Source organism: Trichoderma atroviride, chromosome 4, assembly GCF_020647795.1.
Source record: "Trichoderma atroviride chromosome 4, complete sequence".
Taxonomy (NCBI): Eukaryota; Fungi; Ascomycota; class Sordariomycetes; order Hypocreales; family Hypocreaceae; genus Trichoderma; species Trichoderma atroviride.
The window spans coordinates 882973-910093 of NC_089403.1; the positions used below are offsets into that span (position 1 = coordinate 882973).

The window sequence follows — 27121 nt, forward strand, 5'->3', positions numbered from 1 at the left end:
AGCCGGTCTCTAGTAGTGTCCAGCAGCTTCTTCAAACTTTACTACAAAAAAATGGGTTCCAGTAGTCAGCTTTTCTGTTGATTTTTCAAATCGAAAATGGAGAAGGAAGGGGTAAAAGGGGGATGCAGCGTATCCTGTTACGCTTTGGGGTTGCGTACCTGAGGGGGAACAGCGGGACCTGGAGGCCCTGAAGGACCCTGGGGGCCAGGAGCAGGACCACCAAAGTGGTGAGGGCCGCCGTATGGGCTGGGACCAGGGCCGCCGTGAGCAGGGCCAGGCATGCCCATGTAGTGAGGCGGAGGGGGAGCAGGGCGGTAGGGAGTACCCACACCAGAGTTGTTCTGAGATCTGCCCCAGCTGAGACGCACGCGGGAGTTGCCGATGGGGTAACCCTGCATCTGATTGATGGCCATCTCGGCGGCGTGGCGGTGGACGAACTGGACGAAGCCGCAGCCTTTGCCGGGGGGGGATCTTGACATATGTAATCTCTCCAAAGCCCTGGAAGAAAGATCGCAGCTCGTCCTCGGTGACGTATCCTGAAAGGCCGCCGACGAAGACAGTGGTGTTGTTGGGATCAGTGAACTGGTTCATCTGCGTGGCCGGGTTGAAGTTACCACCGCCACCACCACCACCGCCGCCGCCGCCGCCGTAGGGGAAGTTTTGCACTCCACCCCACATCTGCTGCTGCTGGGGCATACCGCCGCCCATCATAGGACCTCCTTGGTGTCCGTGACCGAAGCCGTGGTTTCCGCTGTAAGGAAAAACCGTCATGTCAGCCAGATTTGCTCTTTGCAAAGAAGACAGTGCGAGAGGAGGCGTGATGGGAGAGTGTAAGCGGATAATAGCCCAGAGTTGGCCCGAAAGAAAATCAAAGGAGCGTCTCCAAGTCAAAAGTAGAGTAGAGTACGTGCACAAGTGTAAGGGTAGAAATTGCAACAAGTGAAAAAGTAGAGAAAAAAAAGGTCAGTACTAAGGCGAGGGACGTACCGATTCTTGGGAGTGGCAGTCGAAATCCTCATAGGACGGTTACCGCAGTAGACTCCCTGCATCTCAACGAGCGCACGCTGCTGGTCGTTTTCATCAGAAAAGCGCACGAACCCGTAGCCGCGGCTCTGGCCAGACATGGCGTCGGTCATGATCTTGGCAGACTTGCACGAGGGGAAACGAGCCTGGAAGAGCGAGACCAAGACATATTCGTTGACCTCGGGGCCAAGGTCGCCGACGAAGATGCTGTACTCGGGGCCGCGGTCGTCGCTATCGTTGTTGGAAGACATTAGAAACCGAATATGAAGCGGGAGCAGGAGCGGAAGTGAAGAAAAGGCAAGGATGCTGAAGCAGCGAGAGAGTGAACGAAGAAAAGAGAGAGGAGGGCGCAAATCGCAAGCGATGGACTGTTCAGGGCAGAGCAAGGCAGAGGGGAAAAAAAAAAGAAAGATGAAGCTGCGCTGAAGAGGTGGTGAAGAAAGTAAATCCGAGGCGCCAGCGTTACTGCCGCAAATCTGTGGCAAGTACCGGCCAGGCACAGGCACACGAGAAACTGCGTGGGGAGGTACAAGCACCACCGCAAGGCAGCCCTAAAAAAAAGGGCAGAAAAAGAGACGAGGCTGAACACTGCATGGCTTAATTTCACAAGGGTTACACATACCGTCGATCCACCAAGCCGCCGCCAGAGGCCCAGTTGAGCTTGAACTGGCGCTGGCTGTTGGGCACTGCCTGTCCGTTAAGGCCAAGCGCCTTGGTAGCGGAGTCGGGAGTCGGGAACTCGACGAAGCAGTAGCCGGCGTTGCTAGGAGAGACTCATGTTAGCTGAGACGGGCTTCGATAACGGATAGCATGCGCGGTGTATGGTGCGTGTGGCTTTTCGACTATAGACGCTGTAAAGGCCTCATCGTTCGTTGTGCACAGCTAGACCCAAATCCAAAAGCAGGGCAGCAAAACTTACCCAGAGTTCTTGTCGCGGATGACCTTGACGTTGACCGTCTCTCCGGCAGAAGATAGGAAGACGCCCTTGATGAAGTTCTCGTCCATCCAAGGCTCAAGCTCTCCCATCCTAGTTCATTCGTCAGTCACATATCACCCTTGCATATCCCTGGGCTGCACTTTTATCTTACCAGAGGGTAGTCTTGGCCTGGTCCTGAGTAGGACCAGCGGGAGATGGGACAGCCGACATGTCGGTAGCAGGGGGGGGTTCCGTTTTGGAAAGCCATTGGACTAGCAGCACCAATGCCGTTAGATTGCGACCCGGAAAAGGAAGTGTTGAGATCCATACTTGTCTGCACCGAAGCTCATTAGTACATGTACAATGCCGATCAAAGGCGCTATGGCGATATAGGAGAAGAGAAGATGACAACAAATGAAGTTGATCATTTGTAGCAGTGCCTCCCAGGAGGAGAAAAAAGAGGGGGGAGAATAAGCAGAAGACATCATCGCCAGTGCCTAGCTATGTTGTTGTGGCTGTTGTTCAGATTGGGGCCTGCCGCAGAGCAATCTTCTTTTTCTGCCGGTGTGGATGAAAAGGATAGAGTTGCTTGTTGCGCCAGGCCTTGTCACCAGAATCTGAAATGGGCCACTTGGCTCAAGGCGACGTTTGCCCGTGTCAAAAGAGCCTCCTTGACAACTGCGCGACCAATAGGCTTTCGTATCTCGCCAAAATTGCCAGACTGCCAGGCGTAGAGGTGCATGCAAACGAACAGAAAGTTAGGAAAAAGTCAACACGTACCAATTGCTGTATGCTTTCAAAAACAAGTTGTAATATGTTTCTCACGTCCAATTATAAATAGGCTATCTTTGCCAAAGAAGATGCTTCAAGACTATTGACCAGAGTTGTTAGTATCAAAACGCTGTCCATGACCAGCTACACGCAATTTCGGCCGCACACGAACCTAAGAAAATGGAAATAGAGATGGAGATGGAGATGGAGCGTCCGATCGAAAATGAGAATCGAGAACGAAGCAATAAAGAGCCGATATCCAGTCACAATAGCTGGACTCCAAAGAAGAGGAAGAAGGGTGTACGAGTAAAGATATGGTCAATACGCCGTCACGCCGCGTTCAAGATGGCAAGGGGGCAGAAGCGATGCTTGAAGCGGAAAAGAATATTCTCTTTGAACTGGAGTCGTAACGTGAAATCGTGGAACCGAACGTTTGTTCTACCGAAAATCCTTAAGGAGTGTGGTAAAACAGTTGGAACGCTCTCGAAATCAAGAAGAACCTAGATGAAGAGAAAATTAGTATTCTGTGCCGTGGATTGCGGCTTTTTATAGGCGCGTGATGTGCAAAACGATAACAAAGCCCTCTTGTCTCGTGTGTTGTGTATTACGTCAAAGGAACTTTTCGGGTCTTGAGGGCGACAACTCGGTGACACCATTGGTCCAGCCCATGTCCATTCCCCTGAGAGTATCCTCGGAAGTGGCCAGTCTTTGATATCCATGTTCTGTCAAAGTGTATCATCCCTCAAAATTCCAAATTCCATAGGTGGGCAGGTGGTTCCAGTGTATTCTCAGTTGCATCATCCTCGTTTTGGAGCCGTAACTGATAGACAATGGCATTTTTGACGTTGCAACCATTCAAATTACGGGCATGTGATGTATCAAAAAGTTTGCGTAGGTGTTGCTTCAGTTGATGAGACTGGCAAAAGGCTGGCCACGGTCAATGGCTATTGAAGCCCGTCATGGCGATTCGTAGAATGACGGTGCCGCATTATGTAGTCCAATTTGGAGGAGCAAACGGCGAATGCGCACCAAGCACGCACCAACGACTCAGCCGCCACAAACGAGTCGTAGCATCGCAGTCCACCGCCGTCCAACATGCCAAATATCCACTTATCAGCGACTCGGAATAACTGAGGCCCAACATGTCGATCATGCGTGGCAGCCGTCAAGGCGCATAGTTGCATTGTCAGCTGCTCGTGCAAGGAGCCGCAGCTATCCATCCCGCCAGGCATTGCGATATTGAGATTTTGCCAGCAACACCAGCATCGACAGGCTGAATCGCCGCAAGATTGATTTCTCCCACGGCCAGGCACCTCGTCGCTCCATTCCTTTTGAACATATCGACTCGCAGCATCTGAATTTTCGCGTCTGCCGCAATCGCATTGCTATGGGCCCGGCGAAGTGGGGTGAGGCCGGATGGAGATTGTGCATCGTCCCCGCGAAGACGCCCGAAGTGCTTCCGGAGAGAAAATCTGCATGGCATGGAGGCCAGGCATGGCGCTGGAGAGGCCGGACGATGCGACGGCCAGCAGCGCCCGCGATGCTCGCGATCTGGCCGTGGCAGCGCTCTTGGAGGGTTTCGGGGCCAGTCCTGACGGCGACGGCGACGGCGCAACCGGAAATACGACGCCGCACTTTTTCGCCGCATGTGCGCTGCGGACGGCGCGCACTAAAAAGGCCTGTATCGGTCGATTGCGTCGCTGCAGCGGCCTCGTCGCCGAGCGCACAAGGCCCCGGCCGTTGCTTCGGTGCCTGTCGAGGTCGAGGCTGGCGATTCTGCTGCCGTCGCCGGAGGGGCAGCGTCCAATTCGAAATTTTGATCCGTCGTCCGCGCGCAAACCACACACTATTCGACCTTCCGGGCACGGACAAGAGGGGAAAAATTCACAAGAGGCACCAAAAAAAAAAGCAAGGCTGGCAGGGTGCAGAATCTCAACTTACTTTTAGGCGCCGGCAAAAACAACCGTAACTCTCTCAGCCGATGTCCGAAACACGCGCAAGGGAAGAACCGTAGCAGCCGTGACGAAAGGAAAAGAGATGAAAGAGGAAGAATGTGTGATGGAGGAAAAGAGTCAGTCGCGGGACGCCGTGCGGCAGCGAGAGAGAGCGGGCGAGCTTTTTTTTTTCTCCCTTGTCCAAGCTTGTCCTGGCCCTCTTGTTGGACGACTTATTAGTGGGCACACACTTCCTGCTCACACAGTTTGACTCTGCACAGCCAGCTCCGGCTTGCGCGGGGATTAGTTAGGCGAGGGACAGGGGGGGCGTGAGCCTATTGCCTGTGAGACGTTCGATGTGGGCGCTGGCGTTGTGGCCAAAGACGATCTGTGTGCTCGATCTCAGACCCGTTGGTTGGCCGGCCCTGGTATGAAAGGGCGCTAGAACTACCCACACGAACGAAAATTCCACCCACACGAGCGAGCAGACGAACGCTGGAGCGCTGGAGTTCTGGAGGGAGGGGGGCTCGGCCTCACGATGGCGACGCTGCTGCTGGGACGGACGACGCTTTGCTATCGCGGCTCTGGCTCTTCCTTTCGGCTGATGGGAACAACAAAAGCTTGCGAGGCAACAGACAAGGGAGCAGTGGACAAAGAAACAAGCAGCGGTAGCAATATATGCCAAAAACAGCGAGGTAAAGAGGTGCTTTGCGGCGATATCGACAACAGATCCAAGAAACGATTAGATCGAGACAGCGGGGATCGCAGGCAATTGACGACGGGACGAAGTACACAACCAATCAATCAACAATCAATCAATTGCTGTGTAATCGCACAAGGGACGGAAAGAGTAAATAACGCTGTTGGAAGAAGCAGAAAGAGGAGAGGAAAGGAGGAAAGGAGGAAGGAAGCGACAGCCTTTGGGTATTCTTCTTCTTATTCCTATTTCCTCTTCTGACTTATTCCCATCTACCTTGGGTACTCTTCTGAAGCCCTACCGCCATCCTGCTTGGTCTGCTCTGTTCTCAGCGACTGAGCAGGTTCCTAATAAAGCCCTGGCTCACTCTTATCCGCAAAAAAAAAACCTTGTGGGCGCAGTTTCTGGGCGTGTACGGAAGAAAAACGGCGAGTGGCGCCCATAGTCTTGGTCTGGTCCAGGACGGCGAATAGGCCCAGCCGCTACAGCAGGCTCAATGGCTCTGGACATGTAAAATTGGGGACCCAAGGATCGAAACGGAGAGGTTTTCGGCCATGGAGGGCGCCACACAAGCGCGGAGTGTTGAGAGAGTGTTGGTGGCGCATCGCCAAGCTGAGTACATGTATAGAACATGGAAGCCTGATGTACCTACCAGGTATACGCGAAACGCATTGAGTCCTAGCCTCCTTGCTACTCGCCTTGTTCCGAGCAAATACGAGTATAAGAGACGCAGCTGCTTGCCGAGTTTGGCTTTGTTTGGACGATGACTTGGCCCATGAAGCAGCTAGTGTCTTCTCTTACTTTTGCTTTGACCACTGCGAGGCTCCATGCACTCCGCAAGACCGCAAAGATGAGTTCGTTCAGGCTCGTGCCAGAGGGATTTGCAGGGCATCAACTGTCGAAGAAACAAGAAACTACTTGTCCAGTACCACGATTGTCTTGTCTTCCATCGCGGAACATGCGGCAAGCGATGCACCGTTTCCATTCACGTAGCCCTACTGTCTCTCGCAGTGCCAAAAGAAGGCATCTCCACCAAGCAGCCGGAAACAGCCAAGCATCACAAGCCCTACGATTGCTCTTCTACGCTGGCTCTACGTAAAAGAAGAGGAAACTGCTATAAAAGACACTGTCCCCATACCGTGCCACGATCCTTAGCCCGTGATCTCTCGCCCTAAAGACGAAGCACTCTGAAGCTTTCTAGCGGACTGTCCGACGGCGTGTCACTAGCTACCAAAGTCGACTCCATTCACCAGGCTGGTCTTTGTCTAGTGCATCTACCCATGTGGCGATTTGGATAGTGCACGCATTGGGGCACCGGCATCTCCCTGTTTGCGGCTCTGACTGGCTGTGAGAGGAGGCACTTGTCAGTGGACCTTGGACCGCGTAGCAACATTTGGAAGCTGAAAGAAAGAGAAAACCAAACAGCACAGTTTGAATAAAGAAGAGAGTCCGGAACCGGTAAAGCCAAATTCTAGTCTGGATCCGTATGCAGGCCACAAGCGGGGGAGTTGGACTGTATCTGGCGTAACTGTCAGATCTGACAGTCAAAGACAGCAGAGCTGAACCCACGTTTACAGGTTCTACTATTATATACGAGATGTTATTGTAGCATACGCTGCTGTTTGCTGCTACTGGCACTAGGCAATGTCCTCAGACCTTGAGCGGCATTGCCATGGCCTCTGCAGAGCACAGAATGGCGTCAAATTGCAAGTCAACAAGGGTCTATTCGCAACTCTAGTCAATGCACATGCAACAGTCATGTCTCAGTATAATCTCGCAGCCTGTTTACCGAGGAACCGACTGAGGCTACGAAATACCTCGTCACTAATACCACCCAACCCATCTAGTTCACCAGGTCCCTGTCACAGAGTCTCAGATCAATATTGTAACGCGACAAAGATGCTTTGTGTAAATTAGAGTGAATCAGTTCATAGGTACGCAGATGCACGTGAATAGCTAATCAATACCCGTACCTAATGCAAGCACCCTCCAAAATGAATACCTCGGCGCTAAACGACTATTGAATTTGTGTTCATGTGTTCAATCTTTACCCCTGGTGCCTTGCAGCGGCGACGATGGCGATGCTGGTAGCCGTCTTGCTCCATGTACTTTCGGTACGTACCGATCGCCGCAAGATCAGGGCTGGCTGTCGAAAGGGAGGGAGCGAAAAAAACGTCCGCGGGCGTCTTTCAACACCACGCTCCCTTGCATAACGATATTTCTACACCAATCTGCAAAACTCTACCAGGCATTTCCTCCTTGCATTTTATGCTGATGCCCTTGGGCACGACGCTGCCCACAGAGGCATCGGCATGGAGCCAGCGGGCGTATTACAGCCTCTCGTCACATCTCTCAAACATACTGGAACCATGGGATCACCCCTAGCAGGGAAAGGATAAAAAAAAAAAAAAATATGCTACATCCCGGGCGTTCCTGTAATCGGCCAGTGCCACGGACAAGTCCTCGTCGATGCGCAGGCATGGGATTCTTCTCGTTTGCGCCGAGACTGCCGTCGCATTTCGCGACAAATGCGGTCTCTTGCTGATCGACCCGCGCCTTGTCTTGGAGACTCAAATTACATGCACGGGAAGCATCTTTCGCCATCAGCTGCGTCGGTACGGCACCCCTGCATGATTACGTGCTTCGGAAAGCTGACAAGGGAGATTGCATGCAGGCGTACAAAAGGTACGGAGTGTCTACAAGCAGCAGTGCTCCGGCACAGGTCACTTGTGACGAGAGCCAAAGGCCCAGCCAACTTTGTCTTTCGCCGAAGAACAAGCTCTTGGGACCTCCATCGCGAGCTCTCCAGCAGCTTCCTAGCTCTCCAGCAGAGCTGCTACAAGTACTACAGCGAATAGTGGTAAGCCATGCCCGAGGCAGGCCCGTCTGCCATGTGGTATCCAGCCTGTGCATCCCGCCTATGGATCTTGTTTCTGACCCGTCACGATCGTACAGGGCACCACTTCTACCCCTCCTCACCCCCGGCCGCTCAGCGCGCCAAAGAGACGCCCCCTCCCCTTGTCGCTCTCTCGAACTGCAGGGCTTTGGCGGACGCTGGTTGGGGGAGCCGGAATCAAGGAGTGGCACTCCTGCACAACACCACCTGCTCAAAGCCCCAATGAGGAACGTTTCCAGGTATCTGGATGCCCGCCGCTGGTGGATTAACCTTGCGAGGTAGGTAGAGCTGTTGGTTTGGAGGTGTATTTTGACATGGGAGCTGGCTCCTCTCCTGCAGCAGTTTGACCGTGTGGCCGCAGAGATGCTACCTCTAAGGGGGGGGGGCCACGTTCATCCTTCCAGAGGACAACAGCTTCGGCCAGTCAGCGTTTGACAATTCGAATCGATTTTTTCCCCCTCGTCCAGGAACCGCGATGATTATTACCAGCCTGTGATAATCATGACGGCATTGCATTCAAGACGATGAGTACAAACAGGCACTCGCTGCCTAATATTTGATTTTCTTTCCATCTTACGTTCCCGCGTTAAGGGGAAAAAAAACAATCTGGTACGTATGACGTACTATGTACGATACTTCAGGGCTTATTGTCGGCGGGATTCGCAGTTTTCGCTCGTTGGTGGCATGGATCGCCACCAGAAACCCCTGCAATATTTTTGCTTGCTTGTACAAGTATCCAGCTGAAAAAAAAAAAAGCCACTATAGGCGGCCAATGCTACATGTCAGCTCAGTACAAAATACTATATTCCAATTAAAGCCGCCGACTTTTCTTTTGTCACCGCGTATCGGAGAGCATTGACATGGCAATTGATGAATATGCAGCTGGACCCTCAGCTTTCCAGACAAAAGCAATAGCGAAAAGCCGACGGACGTAGCAGCCACCATCTGCCATCACCGCTAGGCCGGCATGCAACTTATTTTTCCTTCTTAATTTTTCCTTTCTTTTTTTTGTCTTCCTTTCGGATTAGAACCTTGGTGAGGCGTGTCTCTATACTGCGGGGCTCGCGACCTAATGAATGTTTAGTTAGCAAAAGCTTTTCATACACCACATCGTGAACTCGGTCGCCCGTGGGTCGTAACTGGGAAAAGAGAGAGAAAAAAGCCGCTGCCATTGGGCGGCTTGTCGTGGGTCTCTCTCGGCATCCAATGACCTCGGCCTCCTGCCCTACGCAAGCAAGATTTTTTATCAGCTTACCTGATCCGGCACTATGCACAATGCATATGATAGAGTCTAACTTGCGGTAGTGGTTTGCTTGCCGTTGAAGCGAGGTTTGCGCCGCAGATAGTATGAGGCAGGACTTTGCAAGCTGCCCTGCAAAGACTAGTAGCGGTAGTATTCGCTTTGAGAAAAATCCTACTGTACTCAGCGTCCCACTTCGTTTTGACAGTTTGCCGCCGTCACACTAGGACTTTTCGCCTCCTGTCCTATTGGTTTCACTGTCCGATTGTTCCGCCCTTTCACTTGGTCGTTTGGACGGTGTTGGAACTGTGACCTTGGGGAAAATGGGCTGACGTTACTCGCCGAATCCCGAATTGGGCTGGAAGAGGAAGAGAAGTAAGCCATACTGTAGTATAGACGCTCCATACCTACCTACTTTAGGTTTCTACCAATGCGCGTTTAAGAGAAATCTTATCCCTTAAATGACAGGTCTGCATTACTGAGTTTACTGGTGATTCCTCATGGAGATAACTGCGTTACTGGCGTGCTCGCAAGTACATGTAGATGCTGCACCTCTACGGAGCACATCTGAAGCGCAGAGGAGTGCTCAATACGGAAGCTCCGCTGCAGGAGGACGTAGGGAGAGGTTGAATAATTCAAACAGCTTGCATCACCCCTTCAGGGTGCAAAATGCCAAACATGCTGCAAGGAGGCATCATTGACGCTGTGTCTTTGCAGAACGCGCCATACCATCTCAACTACTAATGCGCTGCAGAATTCATGTGCCTAAAGCACCTGAAAGCACCTGTAATACGGCCTCTCTTTATGGCCGCATGTACGTACTCCGCACGCTACTTAGCAGGTACAGAATCGGCTTGGCTTGAAGAGATCGGTAGATCTCGCAACAACCCTGGCCTGGGACATGCTGTGGCTTGGGCCAACACATCCAGCAGTTACTAAAGCGCCATAGTTGCAATATATATGCCCAGATGCAAATAATCCTCCAAATAAGACCTGTAAAAATCATTGCAGTAGCAAGTCTCCTGCGTCTCCTTACCAACCCATGTCCAGAAATTCGAACATGCCCCTGCTGCACCTCACGTGTTCCGCAGCACCTGGCTGCTTAGTCATTGTTTACTTCGTTACGACAGCGACGTTGGCCTAAAGTGATGATGCACTGACGGGAGCCTCAAGCCCTCTACCCAAATCACCTTTTCTCCCCCCCCAGCATTTCCACCTTCTGCAACTTCCACATTCCCTTTCTTTCACCACACACGCTCCTCATCTCGCATTTCTCGAATTCCGTTTCTTACGTACTGTTAAGCCGTGATATTGATCGTTATCTGCATTTCTTTTTTTTTTTTTTTTACTCTTCTCTGTATTATCAAGCATTTGAATTTCCCCCACGCTACTAGCCCGTCTGGCCCTGCATCTCTGAGACATCTTCAGTCATGACGGCCACACCTACTCCTGAGCAGCGAGAGCTGCAGTTGATAGACAACGTTGAGTTCAAGATTCTCGGCGTTGCAAACGTCGAGGACAAGCTCTGTGATCTTTTGGGCCGCTATTTGGCGCCCATCATTCTCAAGGCGGACAGCAGTCATGCCTCTGTGCGAGTCAAAGTAAGGCTTCCTCGCTGATCATCAACCACATTGCTGGTCTAGATATGCTAACATTCTTCAGGTTATCCAAGTTCTAGCAAGGCTGAGAACATTTATCCAGCCTCCAAGGTACAGTGGCTTCTTTTTTTTCTCTTCTCCTCTTCTCCTCCGACTTCCTCCCATCTCCTCCCATCTCCTCCCTGCTGGTTTCATAACATGTCGAAACATGTTGCTAACTTCTGGCAGTGTCGTTCTACCCGTAAAAGCTCTACTTGAGCAGTACAAGTCGAATGACTCCAATGTCATCAAGCAGCTTGATCTGCCATTCATCCAGCACAGCCTTGGTCGTCTCGATGAACATGACAGGCAAGCCTTGGTTCCTATTGCACTACGAGGATGTTCAAAGGACGAGGGCCTAAGCAGAGCACCTGCTTTCTTTAACATCATTCTTCAACTTCTTATTGATGTCCGTCTACCTTCACGCGGAAGCAAGGAGGATGAAGCTTTGAGAGCTTCTATCGGATTAGAAGATGAGGCAGACGCCAAGTACCTCGCCAAGATGCTGTCCATCTTCTTGCGTTTGCGGCCTCCTACTCCAAGCAAGACGCTTGCTGAGTCAAACCCCACCTTCTCTCAGGAGGAAATCACCTTCTTCTCCGTCGAGGGCGCTGGAACCGTCAAGATATTCCAGAATATTTCTCAGCTTAGAGTCAAAGTGGTTACGTTCCTTGCTAGCGCAGCTTTCACAGACGAGGAAAAGTTTCTACCTGCATTATATGCCTCTTCCAGTCCAGATACAAGGGTAGCATCTTCAGCAGAGGAAATCATTAAGCGGACCTCGATTTCATTTGAGAACAAAGACTTGGTCAAGAGGTTGTTCGAAGCTCATGCCCGGCTTCCCGCTGCCTATCGCACGCGAATTCTTACCCTCCTCTCCAAATCGGCTATTGCTACGTCAATGTCTGAGCACATCATGAACGTTATCAAGCTGGACTTTTTGCCAGCTTTCAGGCAAGACTCTTCCACAGACGCACTCCAGCCGTCGAGCTCCCTGGAAAGAACAAAGCTGCACAAAGCTCTGTTCCAATTTCTGTCATGGGTCGCTCAAGTAGGCCCGTCCAACAAAGACTTCTCGATCGGCCCAAACCTCATTAAGAGCATGCAAAGCTATATCGAGTCACAAGGATGGCCTGTTCCTGTGCAGATATCTCACGATGAGACCCAGCTTCGCTCGAGAGGCTATGAAACCATTGGAATGCTCGCGCGCTCCGCTGCTATGCCTTTCGAAGCACGAGTTGACTTGGCTGGTTGGCTCTTCCAATCACTATCTGAAGATCCTACCAATGACGCCGTGGTGAACATTGATGGAGCACTCTCAAGCTTGACATCAAATATCCCCAAACACACTGCTGATGAAGACCCAAAGTTGAGGAACATGCTTCTCAAATACATGTCTCTTACTGAAAAAGCGCCCGCTGTACGAAGCACTCGCCATGCAGTTGTCAAGTGGGCCAATGAATGTCTGTCGTTTACAAACATTGATGCTCGCTGGATAAACTTTATGGCCATCGCCGGCCGTCCCAACGAGAGAAGTGATGTGATTGAGCAAGGACAAAAGGGTCTGGATCCCTGGACCTACTACGCCCACAGCGAGCTGGCTCCAGTTCTACCCGACTGGCGCGAGATGGTTCTCAAGTACTTCCACATTGCTTCTGAACTTCAACCCGAAGCTGATTCCGAGGCTGGTCGCGGGTCGATAGTCCGCCCTAATGACAGCGTATTTGCCAATTTCAAAGGCGATGCAATCCGTGCTTTTCCTCATGTCATTCAGTATTGCAAGCAGATGATGTTTCTTTCAGCTCTTGAGAATTTCGATATTCAGCCGGATTGGATGCAGTCGCTCAGCGCCCATATCAATACAAACGTCAATTCTCGCCAAAAGATCCGAGCTCATTTGAGATACGGAGACCCGAGTTTTCTCAAGGTCTTTCTGAGTGCTTGTCTCATTGGCTCTTCTGTCGAGGATGCTCCGATAGCAGAGGAGAGTCTTCGGTCTTTTGTCGAAGTCGCTTCTCTAGCTCCGTTCAGGGTTGTTGGAGAATTTGCCAAGAACAATATTGCTCGCCTATTGCCTCTTATTAAATCTAATAAGAGCGAGATAAGGCAATTGAGCGCGAGAGCTGTTGGTATCCTGGCAGCTCATCCGGTTGTGGACATTGACGAGGTTCAGAATTGGAGTCTAACTCTCAATGCTTTGTTTGAGAAAGCTACAACGGCAGTTGGGCCAGATCTCAACGCCGCTGAAGGAGCAATAGTTGCCTACGGCCACCTGGCATCTCGATCCGTCTTCTACAACCATGCATCCGTGGCTGATTGGAAATATCCCCTTCATATCCTTGTCGAGGACAATGTCGCGCCATCTCTGTTTGATGCAGTGATCGAGTCCTGCACTCATCTGTGGCTGGCGAGACTTGCAATCCCTCCGAAAGAAAGAGACATTTCCCTCGACAATATCATCAAGAAGCTTTCTGAGAAAGCAAAGAAGGGAAATGAGAAAGCGATCGTTGCGCTTGGAATGCTAGCTGCAAGCATCCCGGATTCAGAGCTTCCCGAATCGCCAGCTTCATGGTCAGAAGGTCCAGTCGGAGCCATCTTGACAGCGTTGTTCGCTCTTCATGAAATCAAGAGAGTTGAAGTTCAATTCGCCGTTGGCGATGCTATAACTATTGCAATTGCTCGCTGGGATTCGAATTATGTGAAGCTGATGGTGGATGTGGAATGGCGAAGCCGCAACTTCCAAGCCAAAGCCCGAAGCCATCTGCTCACGAGTGTCCTGGACAAATTGTTCGAAGATTGCAAGGCTACCAAGCCATCTCTCTTGAAAGCTTCTGGCATCTGGCTCTTCTGCATCGTCCAATACTGCTCTGATCTCACAGAGGTGACTTCCCGCCTACGGCAAGCACAGGCCGCTTTTATGCGCCTACTCAGCTCAAGGGACGAACTCGTCCAAGAAACCGCCTCGCGTGGTCTGAATCTAGTGCATGAGCGTGGAGACAATGAACTCAAGGCCGCCTTGGTTAATGACCTTGTGTCTGCATTTACAGGATCGACCACCCAGCTCAAAGTGGAACATGAAACCGAGCTATTTGAGCCTGGAGCGCTACCAACTGGTGAAGGCAGCTCAGTTTCCTCCTACAAGGACATTGTCAACCTCGCAAACGAAGTTGGTGACCAGGGTCTTGTTTACAAGTTCATGTCTTTGGCCAACAACGCGGCTACTTGGTCGACAAGATCCGCATTCGGACGCTTTGGTCTCACTAATATCCTCTCAGATTCTGCAATCGACCCCAAGATATATCCGAAGCTCTTCAGATACCGATTTGATCCGAATACCAATGTTCAACGAGCCATGAACGAGATTTGGAAAGCGTTGGTCAAAGATCCAAAGACGGTTATGGAAACCCATTTCGACGCCATCATGGAAGAGCTCCTCAAGGGCATCTTAGGACGAGAATGGAGAATGCGGGAAGCCAGCTGTGCTGCCATTTCCGACATTTTGACTGGTGTCCCATTCCACCAATACGAGAAGTTTTATGGAGATATTTGGACAAAGGCTGTCAAGGTCCTCGACGATGTGAAGGGAAGCGTCAGGGAGGCAGCTTTTAGACTTTGCAGAGGCCTTTCTACTACTCTCGTTCGACAGTTGGAAGAGGGAACTCACGAGTCATCCGCCAATGCTATGATGGAGAAGGCGCTGCCTTTCATGCTTTCTGAAAAAGCTGCAGAGAGCTCGGTCCAAGAGGTCCAGGCGTTTGCTATCATCACAATTATCAAGACTGCACGCCACGGCGGTAAGCACTTGAAGCCGTTTATCCCGGAGATGATCCCCAAGCTTCTGGGACTTTTGAGCACCATTGAACCTGAGCGAATCAATTACTACTATCAACGAGTCGGCGAGGATAGCCGAGAGCAGATTGATAAATTGCGATCCAGAATGGTCAATGCTTCTCCCATCTCGGAAGCCATCGATAACATCCTTCGCTTCGTTGATGAGGACGTGATGGCAGAGCTCGCTCCACGCCTTGAAGCAACTATCAAGACTGCCATAGGAATGCCTACCAAGATTGGCTGCAGCAGAGTCTTGACAACTCTCTTTACCCGCCATACGAACGAAATCAAATCTGTGTCTACTCGATTTTTGGAACTATTGGGCAAGCAGGTTCTGGACAAGAACGATGAAGTCAGCCAAGCCTATGCGCGTGCCGCTGCATATATCATGCGAGTCGTCTCAGACAACGCCAAGCAGCGATTCTCGGAGCGCATGTTGAATCTTTATCTCCAATCGGAAGAGGAGAGTCGCCGCCAGAAAGTTGCGGATGTTATTGTTTCTCTGGCAAAGGTGTCCCCTGACCACTTCAGCACCCAGGAGACGCTCTTACTGCCATTTTCTTATCTTGGTTCTCATGATGTTGATGAATACACCGGCAAAGTATTCAAAGAAGTGTGGGAGCAGCATTCTGGCAGCAACCGAACCGTTGTTCGCTATGTGCCAGAGATTGTCGACCTCATTGAACGCTGTCTGGCTACGACTCAGTGGTCACTGAGACACACTGGTGCCTTTACAGTGGCTGCCATGGTATCGGATGTAGCCAGCGCCAGTGACACTACGGGCGCAATTGGAGAGGCCAACTTGAAGGCCATATGGCCAGTCCTTGAAAAGGCCCTCGCTCTCAAAACCTTCCCCGGCAAGGAAAAGCTTCTGGAATCATTCCCTGATTTTGTTGAGAAGGGTCAATCTCTATGGAGATTCAACGCTGATATTGCGGCCCAAATGAAGAAAATTGTTATTCGCGAGGCGAAGCGGAACAACGACGACTACCGTGCCCATGCTTTCCGCTGCTTGTGGCGATTTGCGAAACTAGCGGATAACATTGACATGTTGCAAGACATTATCGATATTGTGACGCCTCATTTGGAGGACTTCAAGGACGAGAATAAGATGGACGTGGATTCCAAGGAAGAAACTGTCATCAAGACTGCGAAGAATGGACTGGAGGCAGTCGCACGTGGATACAGTCGCTCATCAGACAGACGAGCCTATGCCGTTGCCATTCAAATCATCAAGGCCCTTGAGCCTTTCCTTTCGGATCCGAAGTTCAACGTGATCAAGCGAGAGGTGTGGTATGAATCAGTCATTGACTTGATGAAGGATCTTGCGGCGTCTGAGCCTGCAGCAGATCCCGCTTCAACCGATGGAGATGGTATTCTGCAGGCATATCTTAGTAGCCTGGATGTCGATAAGGCGGAAGTTGGCATCGAATCTCAGCGACTCAAGAGAGCCGAGGCGGTCTCGGCGACGCTCCTGACTTATTCCAGTGGCGTGTTTGGCAAATCAACTGCACAGCTGGATGAATTTGTGGCGGCAGTGAACAAAGCCAAGATCGAAGAACGCAATCCAGAGATTCAAAAGGCTTGGCAAAGAGTATTGGTGGAATTGGAGGAAGCTCGTGTCTAAGGATACGAAGTTGAAATGAGGACGGTTGAATTGTTTGCTACATTACAAACCTTGCTACAAGATATTTTACTTTTTTTGTTAGCCTCATATACATGTATATTGAGGAGCCCGGGTATTTATGGACTCGTTATGGACTCGAATATGGCAGGAAGCCACTCAAATGGACAATTTATATCAAACCACATGAACCAATATGACTGTTGCATTTGATATGATTTCCAGGGGGGGAAAAAAGACAGACGAAGGCTCTCTTCATTGTATCTTTGATTAAAGTCAACAAGCTTCCAGACATCTGCAACTTCTACCACTGCCCAATTTTTCAGCTTCACATTTCCAGCATAGGCAAAGCACCAACGTTCAATGTCAGCTTCCTATCAAGCTAAGGCATCGCAACAACACATTGTACTCTCATCATTGGGATCACGGCTAACATTATAATAATAGGCACACTTTTAAACATAGAGCCAAAGAGAAAAGCAAATGGTATTTTCTCGACCGAAGCTAGGGACTTTCTATATTCGAAAATCGCGACGATCAGGCCTTCGAGCACAACGGACTAGGGAAGGAGGAGAAATACTACAATTGTAACGAGAGATGGCAAGATACGAAGTTTTTGATACCTCTCGTGCGAAGAGAAGAGCAAGAAATAATACAATGGAGTCGAGAGATACGGTGCCAAACAAAGGAGAATCGAAATAGGTACATGGGTTCAACATTATGGGATACTTGCAAGCAGAGCAATAGTCTCGGCGTGGCAGAGGTCGATTTATCTACAAGGATGGGTTGAATCTGGTTGTACCTGAATGACGGATGACAGGAGCCTGATGATTTCAAGCTCTTCACAGTCGCGATACGCTTTCTTGGGTTGATTGCCATGGCGTAGTGGTCAGGTCAAGAAATTTCGATGAAGGGAACAGAGGAAACACGAACTATTCAGTTCTTAATTACTATCGCCCGCCCAGGAATTTTCTAGTAACGTTTCCTGCAAGGAATTTCCTTTGGTTATTCCTCTGATGAGCCTTTCTATATCTCTAAAAGGCATACGAGGGCGAGAAAACTATTGAACGTCTTATCACAGGAGCATATACTATCACTAGAGGAGGAGTTAGTGTGTGATCAGGTGATATACATACTTGCAAGAGAAGACAAGAAATGATTTCTTTACAAAGTATAGGTAGGCAGACTTTCAGTTTGTAAATTGGTGAATGAAGAACAAAACATATTGAACCAAGGTGAACATTACTCTCAGCATATGTAGATAGACACACACTGACAATGGAATTTGATCGTCCTTTTTATCTGTAAATTAAAGCCAAATGGAATCCATACAATATATGCCAGTAATAGATACATACAGGCACTAGAACATATGCAAATCACGCTCGCTTATCTGCCTTTTCCATCAAATCGTAGGGTAAGCATCAAGTGGCGCGTTGCGGCATGACGGCGCTAGGAATGATCCGGCCGATCGGCTATTTCAGACGTACCTCCAGGTACCCGCCAGCCAGAGATCCTGCAGGAGGTACCTGCGCAAAGTCCCATGGCGGGGTGCTCCTGTTGCGTCATGTTCGCGGTGCCTGTGGCGCCGATGCAGCCTGTATTTTATCACTCCAGCTGCCTGACGGTTATCGCTATCGCGTCGACGCCTATCTGACAGTTTTCAACCCTTCTTCCTCGGTGTTCTGCGCGATTCCAACATCTGCTACTCTGAACTCCGGCTTGCCACAGTATTTTAGGGGCTCCAAGGCAGATTCACGCTTCTCAAAGCAACCAGATCCCTTTGGCTAGGGAAGCATTGCTATTCTATACGTTTATTAACTGTATCTGGGCTCTACCGCAACTTGCCCAGCGCGTGTGGGGCGGCATCTTAGTCCTATCTGACCGGCATTTCTTGCAGTCCTGACCCGTTTGGCATTCAACCATCACCTGCTACCCGCTTCTACTGGCGAGAAGACGACCGGTTCTGGCGTTTTTGTTCAAAGAGAACAATTCAACCTTGGTTCCACCAGCTGCCTTAGCACCTAACAGACCTCTTAGCCGGTTGGGGGCGTTGTGGCATCACTTGGATCAGCCATGGAGGAGAGCATTCAGCACTTCACTGACATTACCGGGGCGAGCGTCGATGTGGCTCGAGGTTTCCTAGAGATCACGGGAGGAGACTACCAGCGGGCCATCGAGCTCTTCTTCGAGAGCCCAGATTTGGTCGGAGCTGGCGTATCCAGCAACCCTCCCACTACCTCGACATCTCGCCCCCCTGTACCACGGAGAACCAACATTGGCAGAGAAGATGCCAGCGGGGTGATCCACATCCCTAGCGACGACGAGGACGAGGACGATGTCGATATGCAATTCAACGACGATGATGCCTTTGACGCCGATGAAGACGAGCGAGTTGCCGCTGCGCAGGCTGCCGCCTATGCACAGGAAGAGGAAGATGCTGCCATGGCAAAGCGTCTACAGGAAGAATTATACCAGGAATCGGGGCCAGCTGGCGGAGATGTCAGGGCTCCTATCGCTCGGACGACAGAGACGCTTGTGGCGCCAGATCCATCCTGGGGAGCAGAGGAGAGCTCAGCTATTTTGGAACAACTGAGAAGGAGGCGACAGGCGCCCCGTAAGTCTTACCGTTCCTTTGACAGAAGAGATGCCCAGCCAAAAGTCTACGATGAACGTTTCTAACGCTTTAATATAGTTGTCGCCAGCAGAGGCCCATTCGGTCATCGGATATGGGGAGATGATACGAGACGTGCCGCGCCTGCGGGCGATGACGATACTACATCCGCCCATGCCAGGCGCCTGGAAGATTTGTTCCGACCACCGTACGAACTGATGGCTCGACTATCATGGGATGAGGCCCGTACGCTGGGCAAGGAAGATAAGAAGTGGATCATGGTCAACCTACAAGACATGAGTGACTTTGGCTGCCAGATGCTCAACCGAGACATCTGGAAGGACAGGGCTGTGAAGGAGCTGGTCAACGAAAACTTCATTTTCCTGCAGTTTGATAAAGAATACCCCGATGCGGAGGAGTATATAACATTCTACTTCCCAAACCGGTCACACGAGAATCCAGACAACTACCCCCACGTCTCCATCGTTGATCCTCGAACTGGAGAACAGGTCAAAGTTTGGAGCGGGAAGCCCTTCCCCAACGCCAACGAGTTCCACGCCGAGGTGGCCGAATTTTTGGACAGATATAGCCTTGCAGCCAATAGCAAGAATCCAGTTGCTAGAGCCCAGGCTCGGAAACCTCAAGTTGTCGACGTCGATCGAATGACGGAAGACGAGATGCTGGAGATGGCGCTCAAGAACAGCTTGGCTGGAGCTCAGAGTGGCGCTTCAGGATCGGGCTCGGGATCCACGCCGAGCGTTCTTGACCCTGATGCATTGACCAAGGAGGAGGCTACAAAATCCGAAGAACAAGAGCCGCAGAGCCCATTTGCCCATATTTCTAGCGTAAACCCTCATGTTGAACCGGACAACAACCCCTCTACAACGACGCGTATCCAGTTTCGACACCCTGACGGCCGCATCATTCGGCGGTTCAACTTGCAGGACCCTGTTCGCAGGATATATGAATGGCTCAAAGCCGAGCCGCTGCCAGGCAAGGAAGGCATTGTTTTTGAGCTGAAGCAGATGCCCCAGGGACAAGATCTTATCGAGTCGCTGGATTCCACCATTGAAGAGGCAGGCCTGAAGCAAGGGACAGTCATGATTGAGTTGATTACGGACGAATAACGGCGCTGATGGCTTTTTTACTATTAAATGACGAATGACGATATATAAGATGCGGAAACGGATCAGACCTCTTGATGACGCTTATTCAGCGTAGCCAGGATGACGATGACTGCATCTGTTTGATAGACAAAATGGGATATAAATACCCGTCACGGGCGAACCGGTTCTACGATGATTTACTTGGCATTATTGCCGCTGTTATAAGGGAGGAAACCGCTGATTACGAAGTACGAGGGACTTTGTAGAATAGAGGAGCTGTTGTGCGCTTGGTTCTCCTGACCGAACGCGGAATTGCTCTTCGGGGGGCTTTCTTTTCGGCTTATTTTTTTCCTTCTTTCTCCCCTTTACCCCTTGGAAACACAACCTCTACCGCGTTGCGATGTTGTAGGTAGACAATGCAAGTGTTTTTTCACACGGGAAATTGGCGAAACAACGAGTCTCAGCCATTGTTATTGACTTGCTATTCGCCCTTTGCTGCTATTCGCCCTTTTATACCTAGTCAACTCGTAGTACTTGTATACGCTGAAGAAGGGCTAACAGAAACATTTGCTGCGCCTGTGAAGCCCCTGGTTGCGATTGGCGTTGCCCCGCAATAAACCCCACGAAATGGTGGCGTAAACAATGGCGACCAGCTGATTTGTTTTGATGCGGCGTTGGTTGTGCATTTGTTTACAGGAGATGCGACCAACGGCGAGGCCTCTGGTCAGCTTGCGCGACGTCATTGTTAATAACATGTACAACTCGAATAATCTACATGGCGCTGCCGAGTCTTGACTCTGCGCGATGTCGCCGCCTCTACAGTAAGCTGGTGGCTCTATTAATATGTACAACTGTGCAGCAAGCTGGGTTAATGGCTGATCGCTGACGGTTGATCGATAAGCAAGCTCGAGCTGTGTTGCCGGTGCGACGGCCGGGATCGCCGCTGTAAAACAGCGACAGGCACCCTACAGGCACTTGCAGGCCCCTGGGCGCAGGCACCACAGCGCCCTGCCCCTACAGCGGGAGCGCTTGTGCCGGCCCATGGTGGGGCTCACCGCCAGCTCCAAGCAACGGATACGACATTCGGCCGTTTCCAGCGCATGCCCTTTATCCCGTGCATCATCAAGCACCAACGCCCGTTGCCCGCTTCGCGCCCCGGCTTGCGACTCTCGTTTACATAAACCGAAACCTGCCTTTTCCGCTCTCTCACACCCAGGGCGCGCCGAGCCGTCATTGAGCGCATGGCTTTATGATCTCGCAGCGACGACACTGCCCTCTTGGTGGACGCGCAAGTAGCCGCTCCCATTCACATTCCCGCCCATCGGTAGCGCAGAACCGGTGACGAGAAAGTACATACCAGGACAGACGCCATGGCGGAATCGCACTCCCGCTACACGGACGAGGCCAACGAGGCTCTGGATCCGGAGCTTCTGTACACGAAGGAATACTGCATTGGTCAGTTTGCTGGTCGGGGGGGATGTCTAGTTGTCTTGGTCGTGGTCCCTAATGCTATGGTGCTTGCAGGCGGTGGTAGCTTTGGCAAGGTGTTCAAGGGGTACGTCGTGAGTTTGCATGTCCTGCGTGATCTGGCCGGGCTTTTTCTCTCGTCATCTTTTTCCCTTCTTCTCTCGCAAAGTCGAATGAGATTGCTGGCGACCTCTGCTGACTTGTTTTCCCGCGCCCTTTTAGAGTCGAAAAACGCACTGGCCACTCTGTTGCCATCAAGATCATCGACGTTGAAAATGCCGAAGACGAGGTCGAAGACATTATCCAGGAAATCGCCATCCTGTCCGAACTGCAGTCGCCATATGTGACCAAATACTACGGATCCTATGCAAAGGGCGCGGAGCTATGGATCGTCATGGAGTTTTGCGCAGGCGGCAGCTGTGCTGACCTGATGAAGCCGGGGATCATGGGCGAGGATTACATCGCAATCATCGTCAGGGAGCTGCTGATGGGTCTGGACTATCTCCACGCGGACAAGAAGCTACATCGTGACATTAAAGGTGAGGGCTCATCAAATTGTCATGAGCATTTGCAAAAAAACCTTGGGGGTCTGTTTACTGACGCTGTTACTAGCGGCCAATGTCTTGCTGGGGGCCAACGGTCAGGTCAAGCTGGCCGATTTTGGTGTCTCGGGCCAGCTCTCAGCTACCATGACAAAGAAGAATACATTCGTTGGGACTCCTTTTTGGATGGCACCGGAGGTCATTAAACAATCTGGATATGATCACAAGGCTGATATTTGGTCACTCGGTATCACCGCTCTCGAGCTCGCAAACGGCGAACCCCCCTTACGCCGATATTCACCCCATGAAAGTCTTATTCCTCATCCCCAAGAATCCACCGCCAAGGCTGGAGGGGAATTTCACAAAGGCCTTTAAAGACTTTGTCGAATTGTGTCTGCAGCGCGATCCAAAGGAACGACCGACTGCGAGAGACCTCTTGCGGCATCCTTGGATTCGAAAGGCAAAAAAGACTACATACCTCACAGAGTTGATTGAGCGGCATAGCAGATGGGCGGCGACACACAAAACTGAAGAAGAGGACTCGTGGGAGATTGCCGAGAGCGCGCCTCCAGAGCGGACGCGGGTGAATGAAGACATGTGGGACTTTGGTACCGTCAGGCTTGTTAATGATCGTGGTGGTGTTGTCAACCGGCCGAGTAAGCTCAATCCGCTCGGTGCAAGTGCTACTAACACAAGAGCCACGCGGTCTTCTGAGAACTCGGACGATTACGGCGAAAGGCGGCGCGAACCATCAAGCCCAACAAAGCTGAGACCAGAACATGTCCTTCAGCCCAGCGATACTCTCAAGGCGGCCAATGCATCCAGCGCGGGAACATCGCGGCAATCGAGCCCTCAGCGCAAACCGATCCCTCACGCGGTACAGCAGCGCGGATTTGTGTCGAAAGCAGCTCCTGCACCCCCCAGCCCTGTCGTAAAGACGTCGAGCTGGGACTTCCAAGGTGCAACACCAAAGGCGGCAAAGATTGTCCCAGTGCCAGTGATGGCCTCGGCTCCAGAACCTCCCTCGCCAGACTATGACCGAGAATTGCAGGCTCAGCTGCAGCGCGATATGGGAATACTGAATCTGAATATAGAGTTGCCCGAACCTGTACCAACACCCTCGCCCCCTCCCCCCGCAGCTCCGGTGCATCGAGTCATTTCCATACCTCCCGGATTTGAGAGACCAGTACCGCCAGCCCATGGCGTTTCACCTCGATCAACGAGCACCAAGTTGACGCATTATGATGTGCCAGAAATTCCGCCCTTTAGAGGCCCGTCCCCTAAGCCACCACCGCCTCAGGCTACCGTTGAAAAACGAACGGTGACACCGGTTATTGCGCAAACTTCAGCGTCTAGAGTATCTGCTTCGCCCAAGACCACCGAAAAACGAACGGTAACGCCGGTGCTGGCACATACTTCGGCGTCCAGAGTTTCCAACTCGTCGCCTAAGAATACTGAAAAGAGGACGGTGACACCAGTTATGTCTCATACTTCGGCATCCAGAGTGCCTGCCTCGTCGACAGCTGCACCTCCGGTTGCGCATGGGCACGGGCACGGGCAAGGGCACGGGCATGGGCCATCGGCATCAGTATCGTCATTGCGATCACAGGGTAACTCCTCAGGAATGTTGGATAACTTTCCCTCGCCCCCAGCTGCGAATCCAAACGGGGAACTTGATGCTCTCAACGACGTCATCTTTCCCGCTCTGGAAGAAGCGCTCAAGAGACGGCAGATTCGCCTTCAACAGATGTATAGATCCGTGCAGAAAGGCTCTACAATGTCAGCCAAACAACAACGAGCCGAGGCTTCTCATGAGAAAGTTCGCAAACTGGTCTATAAGCTAGCACATGTTTGCAAGGAGATTGATTATCACGACAAAGCCGAACCTGTAGGTATGGGCCGTGATGTGGGCAACTTTTTGGAGGGGCTGCTTGAGGAGATTTTGGTTCGAGTCGAGCCATTGGATGAGGAAGAGGTGTAGAAGATGTTGAAGAGACGAACGATTTTCTTGTACGGAATAGCCTTGAATGAACTAACGAACTGTACTGTTTCTGGGAACTGGGGAAAAAAAAAAAGAAATTGAGGTAAGCTTCTACGAGGGCATGGAAACAACGACGAGAGAATGATGCCCAAGAGACTTTAGCCCTAGGACACCCTTGGGCAGTAGAAGGCTGGACATGATTGATGCGAATGAGTTTGTAAGAGTGACGACGACACTGATAATTGGGTACGAAGGGAATGAATGAATGGGAAATGGCTGGAAATTACTTGTTAGAGGGGTGTGTCTTTTAGTCTACATGATTTCAATTGTTGTATAATTGAACGAGGGGTAGCCATAGAATTTCTTGTAGTTTAGGTAGCTGAGTACTAGCTCTGCAAATGCATGACTTGATGAACACGCTCGAACAATGGCTCACACGCGAATTATATATGCAGAATAGGGTGGTAGTAGTAAACGCAATTTAGAAGCATCGTGAGTGACATGACGTTGGAGCTGGAATTACCGAGTTTGGCAATGAATGCAGATACAACAGCCATCGCAGCGTTCTAGTCCCGAACAAGCAACAGCGCTAAGCCCGGAGCTGCGCTCGGAAAGACGTCGCATTCCGCACCTTGGGCCGAAGTTTCCAGCTAAAAAACGGAGCAATGGAAGGCTGAGAGGGAAAAAAAAAATTAATGAGAAAAAATGCTGCTGGCGGCGCCGCCGGCACAGGCCGAAAAAAAAAGAGCTCGGCTCAATCAATTGGCACGGAGCCTATCAAACGGTCACTGCGGTAATTTGGGGCCGCTTCTCCCCCAAGGGCGATTTTTTATGAAACCTGTTTGAACTCTTCTCCTCTTTCTTTCTTTTCTCTCTCTTTTCTGTAAGTAAAAAGCAAAAAAAGGACCTTCTCCTCTCTTCTTTCTCCTAATTTAACACTTTCTTTTCCCTTTTGGTCGAATAGGGAATTTTCTTTTTGGATCGTGCTACCTCTTTTTCTGTGTCCAAGATGTTGTCGCGAAGCTCTCTCCGGACCGCGCAGGTACGTGGTTCAACTTTTGTCCTACTTGTTTTATGAATAGGAGGCTGTGGGAATGGGATCGAATCTGGGAAGAAGAGAAAGAAAGCGGAAAGAGAATGGAATACGAGGCATTGCGAATGAGTGGTCTTGCCTTGGGGATACACCCGGATGAGGTGGAGGGGCTGGTGGCTTGAACCGAGGCGATTCCCGCGAGATTTTTTTCCCCTTCAGGATTTGAAGATGAGGGCCAGCGACTGACATGCAATCAACGCCAACAGGTCCTCCGCGCTGCTGCCCAGCCCCAGCAGCTCAGCCGATCCTTCGCCACGGTCCAGTCCGACATCTTCAAGCCCGCCAAGTTCGGCGGCAAGTACACCGTGACGCTGATCCCCGGCGACGGTATCGGTGGAGAGGTTGCCGAGTCGGTCAAGACCATCTTCAAGGCCGACAACGTGCCCATCGAGTGGGAGCAGATCGAGGTGTCCGGTGTCGAGGAGAGCGCGCTGCGGACCGAGGAGGCGTTCCGCGAGAGCGTCGCCTCGCTCAAGCGCAACAAGCTGGGCCTCAAGGGCATCCTGCACACGCCCGTCAGCCGCTCCGGCCACCAGAGCTTCAACGTGGCCATGCGCCAGGAGCTGGACATTTACGCCAGCATCTCGCTGATCAAGAACATCCCCGGCTACGAGACGCGCCACAAGGACGTCGACCTGTGCATCATCCGTGAGAACACCGAGGGCGAGTACTCGGGCCTGGAGCACCAGAGCGTGCCCGGCGTCGTCGAGTCGCTCAAGATCATCACGCGCGCAAAGTCGGAGCGCATTGCCAAGTTTGCCTTTGCCTTTGCCCTCGCCAACGGCCGCAAGAAGGTCACCTGCATCCACAAGGCCAACATCATGAAGCTGGCCGACGGTCTGTTCCGCAGCACCTTCCACCAGACCGCCAAGGAGTACCCCACGCTCGAGGTCAACGACATGATTGTCGACAACGCCTCCATGCAGGCTGTTTCCCGCCCTCAGCAGTTCGACGTCATGGTCATGCCCAACCTGTACGGAGGCATCCTGTCCAACATTGGTGCCGCCCTGGTTGGTGGCCCTGGCATCGTCCCCGGCTGCAACATGGGCCGCGAGGTTGCCGTCTTCGAGCCCGGCTGCCGTCACGTCGGCCTTGACATCAAGGGCAAGGACCAGGCCAACCCCACTGCCATGATTCTCAGCGGCAGCATGCTCCTGAGACACCTTGGCCTTGACGACCACGCCAACCGCATCTCCAAGGCTGTCTACGGCGTCATTGCCGACGGGTACGTTTTCCCTCCCCCCTTGTTTCCTTTTGTTTCATGATGCGAGATTTACTGACACCTTGTACAGCAAGGTCCGCACTCGCGACATGGGCGGCGAGTCCACCACCCACGAGTTCACCAAGGCCATCCTTGACCGCATGGAGACCATCTAAATACCACACACGGAGCCGTTAAGGCAAGAAGAACTTTTACACCCAGCACGACCACTAACAAAACCCCACACCTTTCTCACATTACCTCGACCAGGGCGTGTTTGGGGAAAAAATGATACCTCAGACTTTGAAAACCGAAGGCGATGTGGAGCGCCGCCGCTGGAATTATATACTAAAGGGCAAGAAACAAATCAAGGCTAGATAAATTGGTATGGGGGCAGGAGGGCGATATTACGGAGAAAAATGACGGTGGTGGGGAGAATGAAGGGGGAAAAAGGCGTGTACCTATGTTTTAACATGAGCGTATGGAGCAAGGCAGCAGTCTGAATACATAGACTTTTTTTTTTTTTTACAAGTACATGATTTATTGAT

General features: G+C 51.4%; 10 protein-coding genes across 10 annotated transcripts; 9 read left to right on the top strand and 1 right to left on the bottom strand.

Annotated features, from left to right (window-relative positions):
- Positions 1-31: 31 nt before the first annotated feature.
- Positions 32-4765, bottom strand: TrAtP1_007551 (uncharacterized protein; the record flags this gene model as incomplete). Its single annotated transcript, XM_066113570.1, has 9 exons — positions 2883-4765; positions 2720-2810; positions 2270-2273; positions 2112-2211; positions 1943-2050; positions 1646-1786; positions 988-1254; positions 159-751; positions 32-36 (listed from the first exon to the last, which is right to left on the bottom strand). The coding sequence occupies exons 4-9, from the start codon at positions 2168-2170 to the stop codon at positions 32-34; spliced, it is 1173 nt and encodes a 390-aa protein (XP_065969656.1). The 5' UTR covers positions 2171-2211; positions 2270-2273; positions 2720-2810; positions 2883-4765.
- Positions 4127-4951, top strand: TrAtP1_007552 (uncharacterized protein; the record flags this gene model as incomplete). Its single annotated transcript, XM_066113571.1, has 2 exons — positions 4127-4358; positions 4926-4951. The coding sequence occupies 2 exons, from the start codon at positions 4127-4129 to the stop codon at positions 4949-4951; spliced, it is 258 nt and encodes an 85-aa protein (XP_065969657.1).
- A 231-nt stretch (positions 4952-5182) lies between these two features.
- On the top strand, positions 5183-5602 carry TrAtP1_007553 (uncharacterized protein; the record flags this gene model as incomplete). Its single annotated transcript, XM_066113572.1, has 1 exon — positions 5183-5602. One exon carries the CDS (start codon positions 5183-5185, stop codon positions 5600-5602), a length of 420 nt encoding a protein of 139 aa, XP_065969658.1.
- A 2208-nt stretch (positions 5603-7810) lies between these two features.
- Positions 7811-8463, top strand: TrAtP1_007554 (uncharacterized protein; the record flags this gene model as incomplete). Its single annotated transcript, XM_066113573.1, has 4 exons — positions 7811-7956; positions 8016-8026; positions 8193-8201; positions 8297-8463. 4 exons carry the CDS (start codon positions 7811-7813, stop codon positions 8461-8463), a joined length of 333 nt encoding a protein of 110 aa, XP_065969659.1.
- Positions 8464-10532: 2069 nt separating this feature from the next.
- On the top strand, positions 10533-17850 carry TrAtP1_007555 (uncharacterized protein). The gene is made up of 3 exons (XM_014093135.2): positions 10533-11078; positions 11140-11186; positions 11304-17850. The coding sequence occupies exons 1-3, from the start codon at positions 10908-10910 to the stop codon at positions 16570-16572; spliced, it is 5487 nt and encodes a 1828-aa protein (XP_013948610.1). The 5' UTR covers positions 10533-10907; the 3' UTR covers positions 16573-17850.
- Positions 17851-17860: 10 nt separating this feature from the next.
- TrAtP1_007556 (uncharacterized protein) lies at positions 17861-18360 on the top strand (the record flags this gene model as incomplete). Its single annotated transcript, XM_066113574.1, has 1 exon — positions 17861-18360. The coding sequence occupies exon 1, from the start codon at positions 18013-18015 to the stop codon at positions 18358-18360; it is 348 nt and encodes a 115-aa protein (XP_065969660.1). The 5' UTR covers positions 17861-18012.
- Positions 18198-21038, top strand: TrAtP1_007557 (uncharacterized protein). The gene is made up of 2 exons (XM_014093136.2): positions 18198-19186; positions 19265-21038. Exons 1-2 carry the CDS (start codon positions 18646-18648, stop codon positions 20308-20310), a joined length of 1587 nt encoding a protein of 528 aa, XP_013948611.1. The 5' UTR covers positions 18198-18645; the 3' UTR covers positions 20311-21038.
- Positions 21039-21659: 621 nt separating this feature from the next.
- Positions 21660-22504, top strand: TrAtP1_007558 (uncharacterized protein; the record flags this gene model as incomplete). Its single annotated transcript, XM_066113575.1, has 2 exons — positions 21660-21844; positions 21979-22504. 2 exons carry the CDS (start codon positions 21660-21662, stop codon positions 22502-22504), a joined length of 711 nt encoding a protein of 236 aa, XP_065969661.1.
- An 11-nt stretch (positions 22505-22515) lies between these two features.
- TrAtP1_007559 (uncharacterized protein) lies at positions 22516-24279 on the top strand (the record flags this gene model as incomplete). The annotated part of the gene is made up of 1 exon (XM_066113576.1): positions 22516-24279. The coding sequence occupies one exon, from the start codon at positions 22516-22518 to the stop codon at positions 24277-24279; it is 1764 nt and encodes a 587-aa protein (XP_065969662.1).
- A 1009-nt stretch (positions 24280-25288) lies between these two features.
- On the top strand, positions 25289-26749 carry TrAtP1_007560 (uncharacterized protein; the record flags this gene model as incomplete). Its single annotated transcript, XM_014093138.2, has 3 exons — positions 25289-25321; positions 25579-26597; positions 26665-26749. The coding sequence occupies 3 exons, from the start codon at positions 25289-25291 to the stop codon at positions 26747-26749; spliced, it is 1137 nt and encodes a 378-aa protein (XP_013948613.1).
- Between the last annotated feature and the right edge of the window lie 372 nt (positions 26750-27121).

Coding starts and splice junctions, on each gene's coding strand:
- TrAtP1_007557 (XM_014093136.2), top strand. CDS start 18,646: ATGGAGGAGAGCATTCAGCACTTCACTGACATTACCGGGGCGAGCGTC. Junction 19,187..19,264: donor AAGGAGGCGACAGGCGCCCC/GTAAGTCTTACC, acceptor GCTTTAATATAG/TTGTCGCCAGCAGAGGCCCA.
- TrAtP1_007555 (XM_014093135.2), top strand. CDS start 10,908: ATGACGGCCACACCTACTCCTGAGCAGCGAGAGCTGCAGTTGATAGAC. Junction 11,079..11,139: donor ATGCCTCTGTGCGAGTCAAA/GTAAGGCTTCCT, acceptor AACATTCTTCAG/GTTATCCAAGTTCTAGCAAG. Junction 11,187..11,303: donor ACATTTATCCAGCCTCCAAG/GTACAGTGGCTT, acceptor AACTTCTGGCAG/TGTCGTTCTACCCGTAAAAG.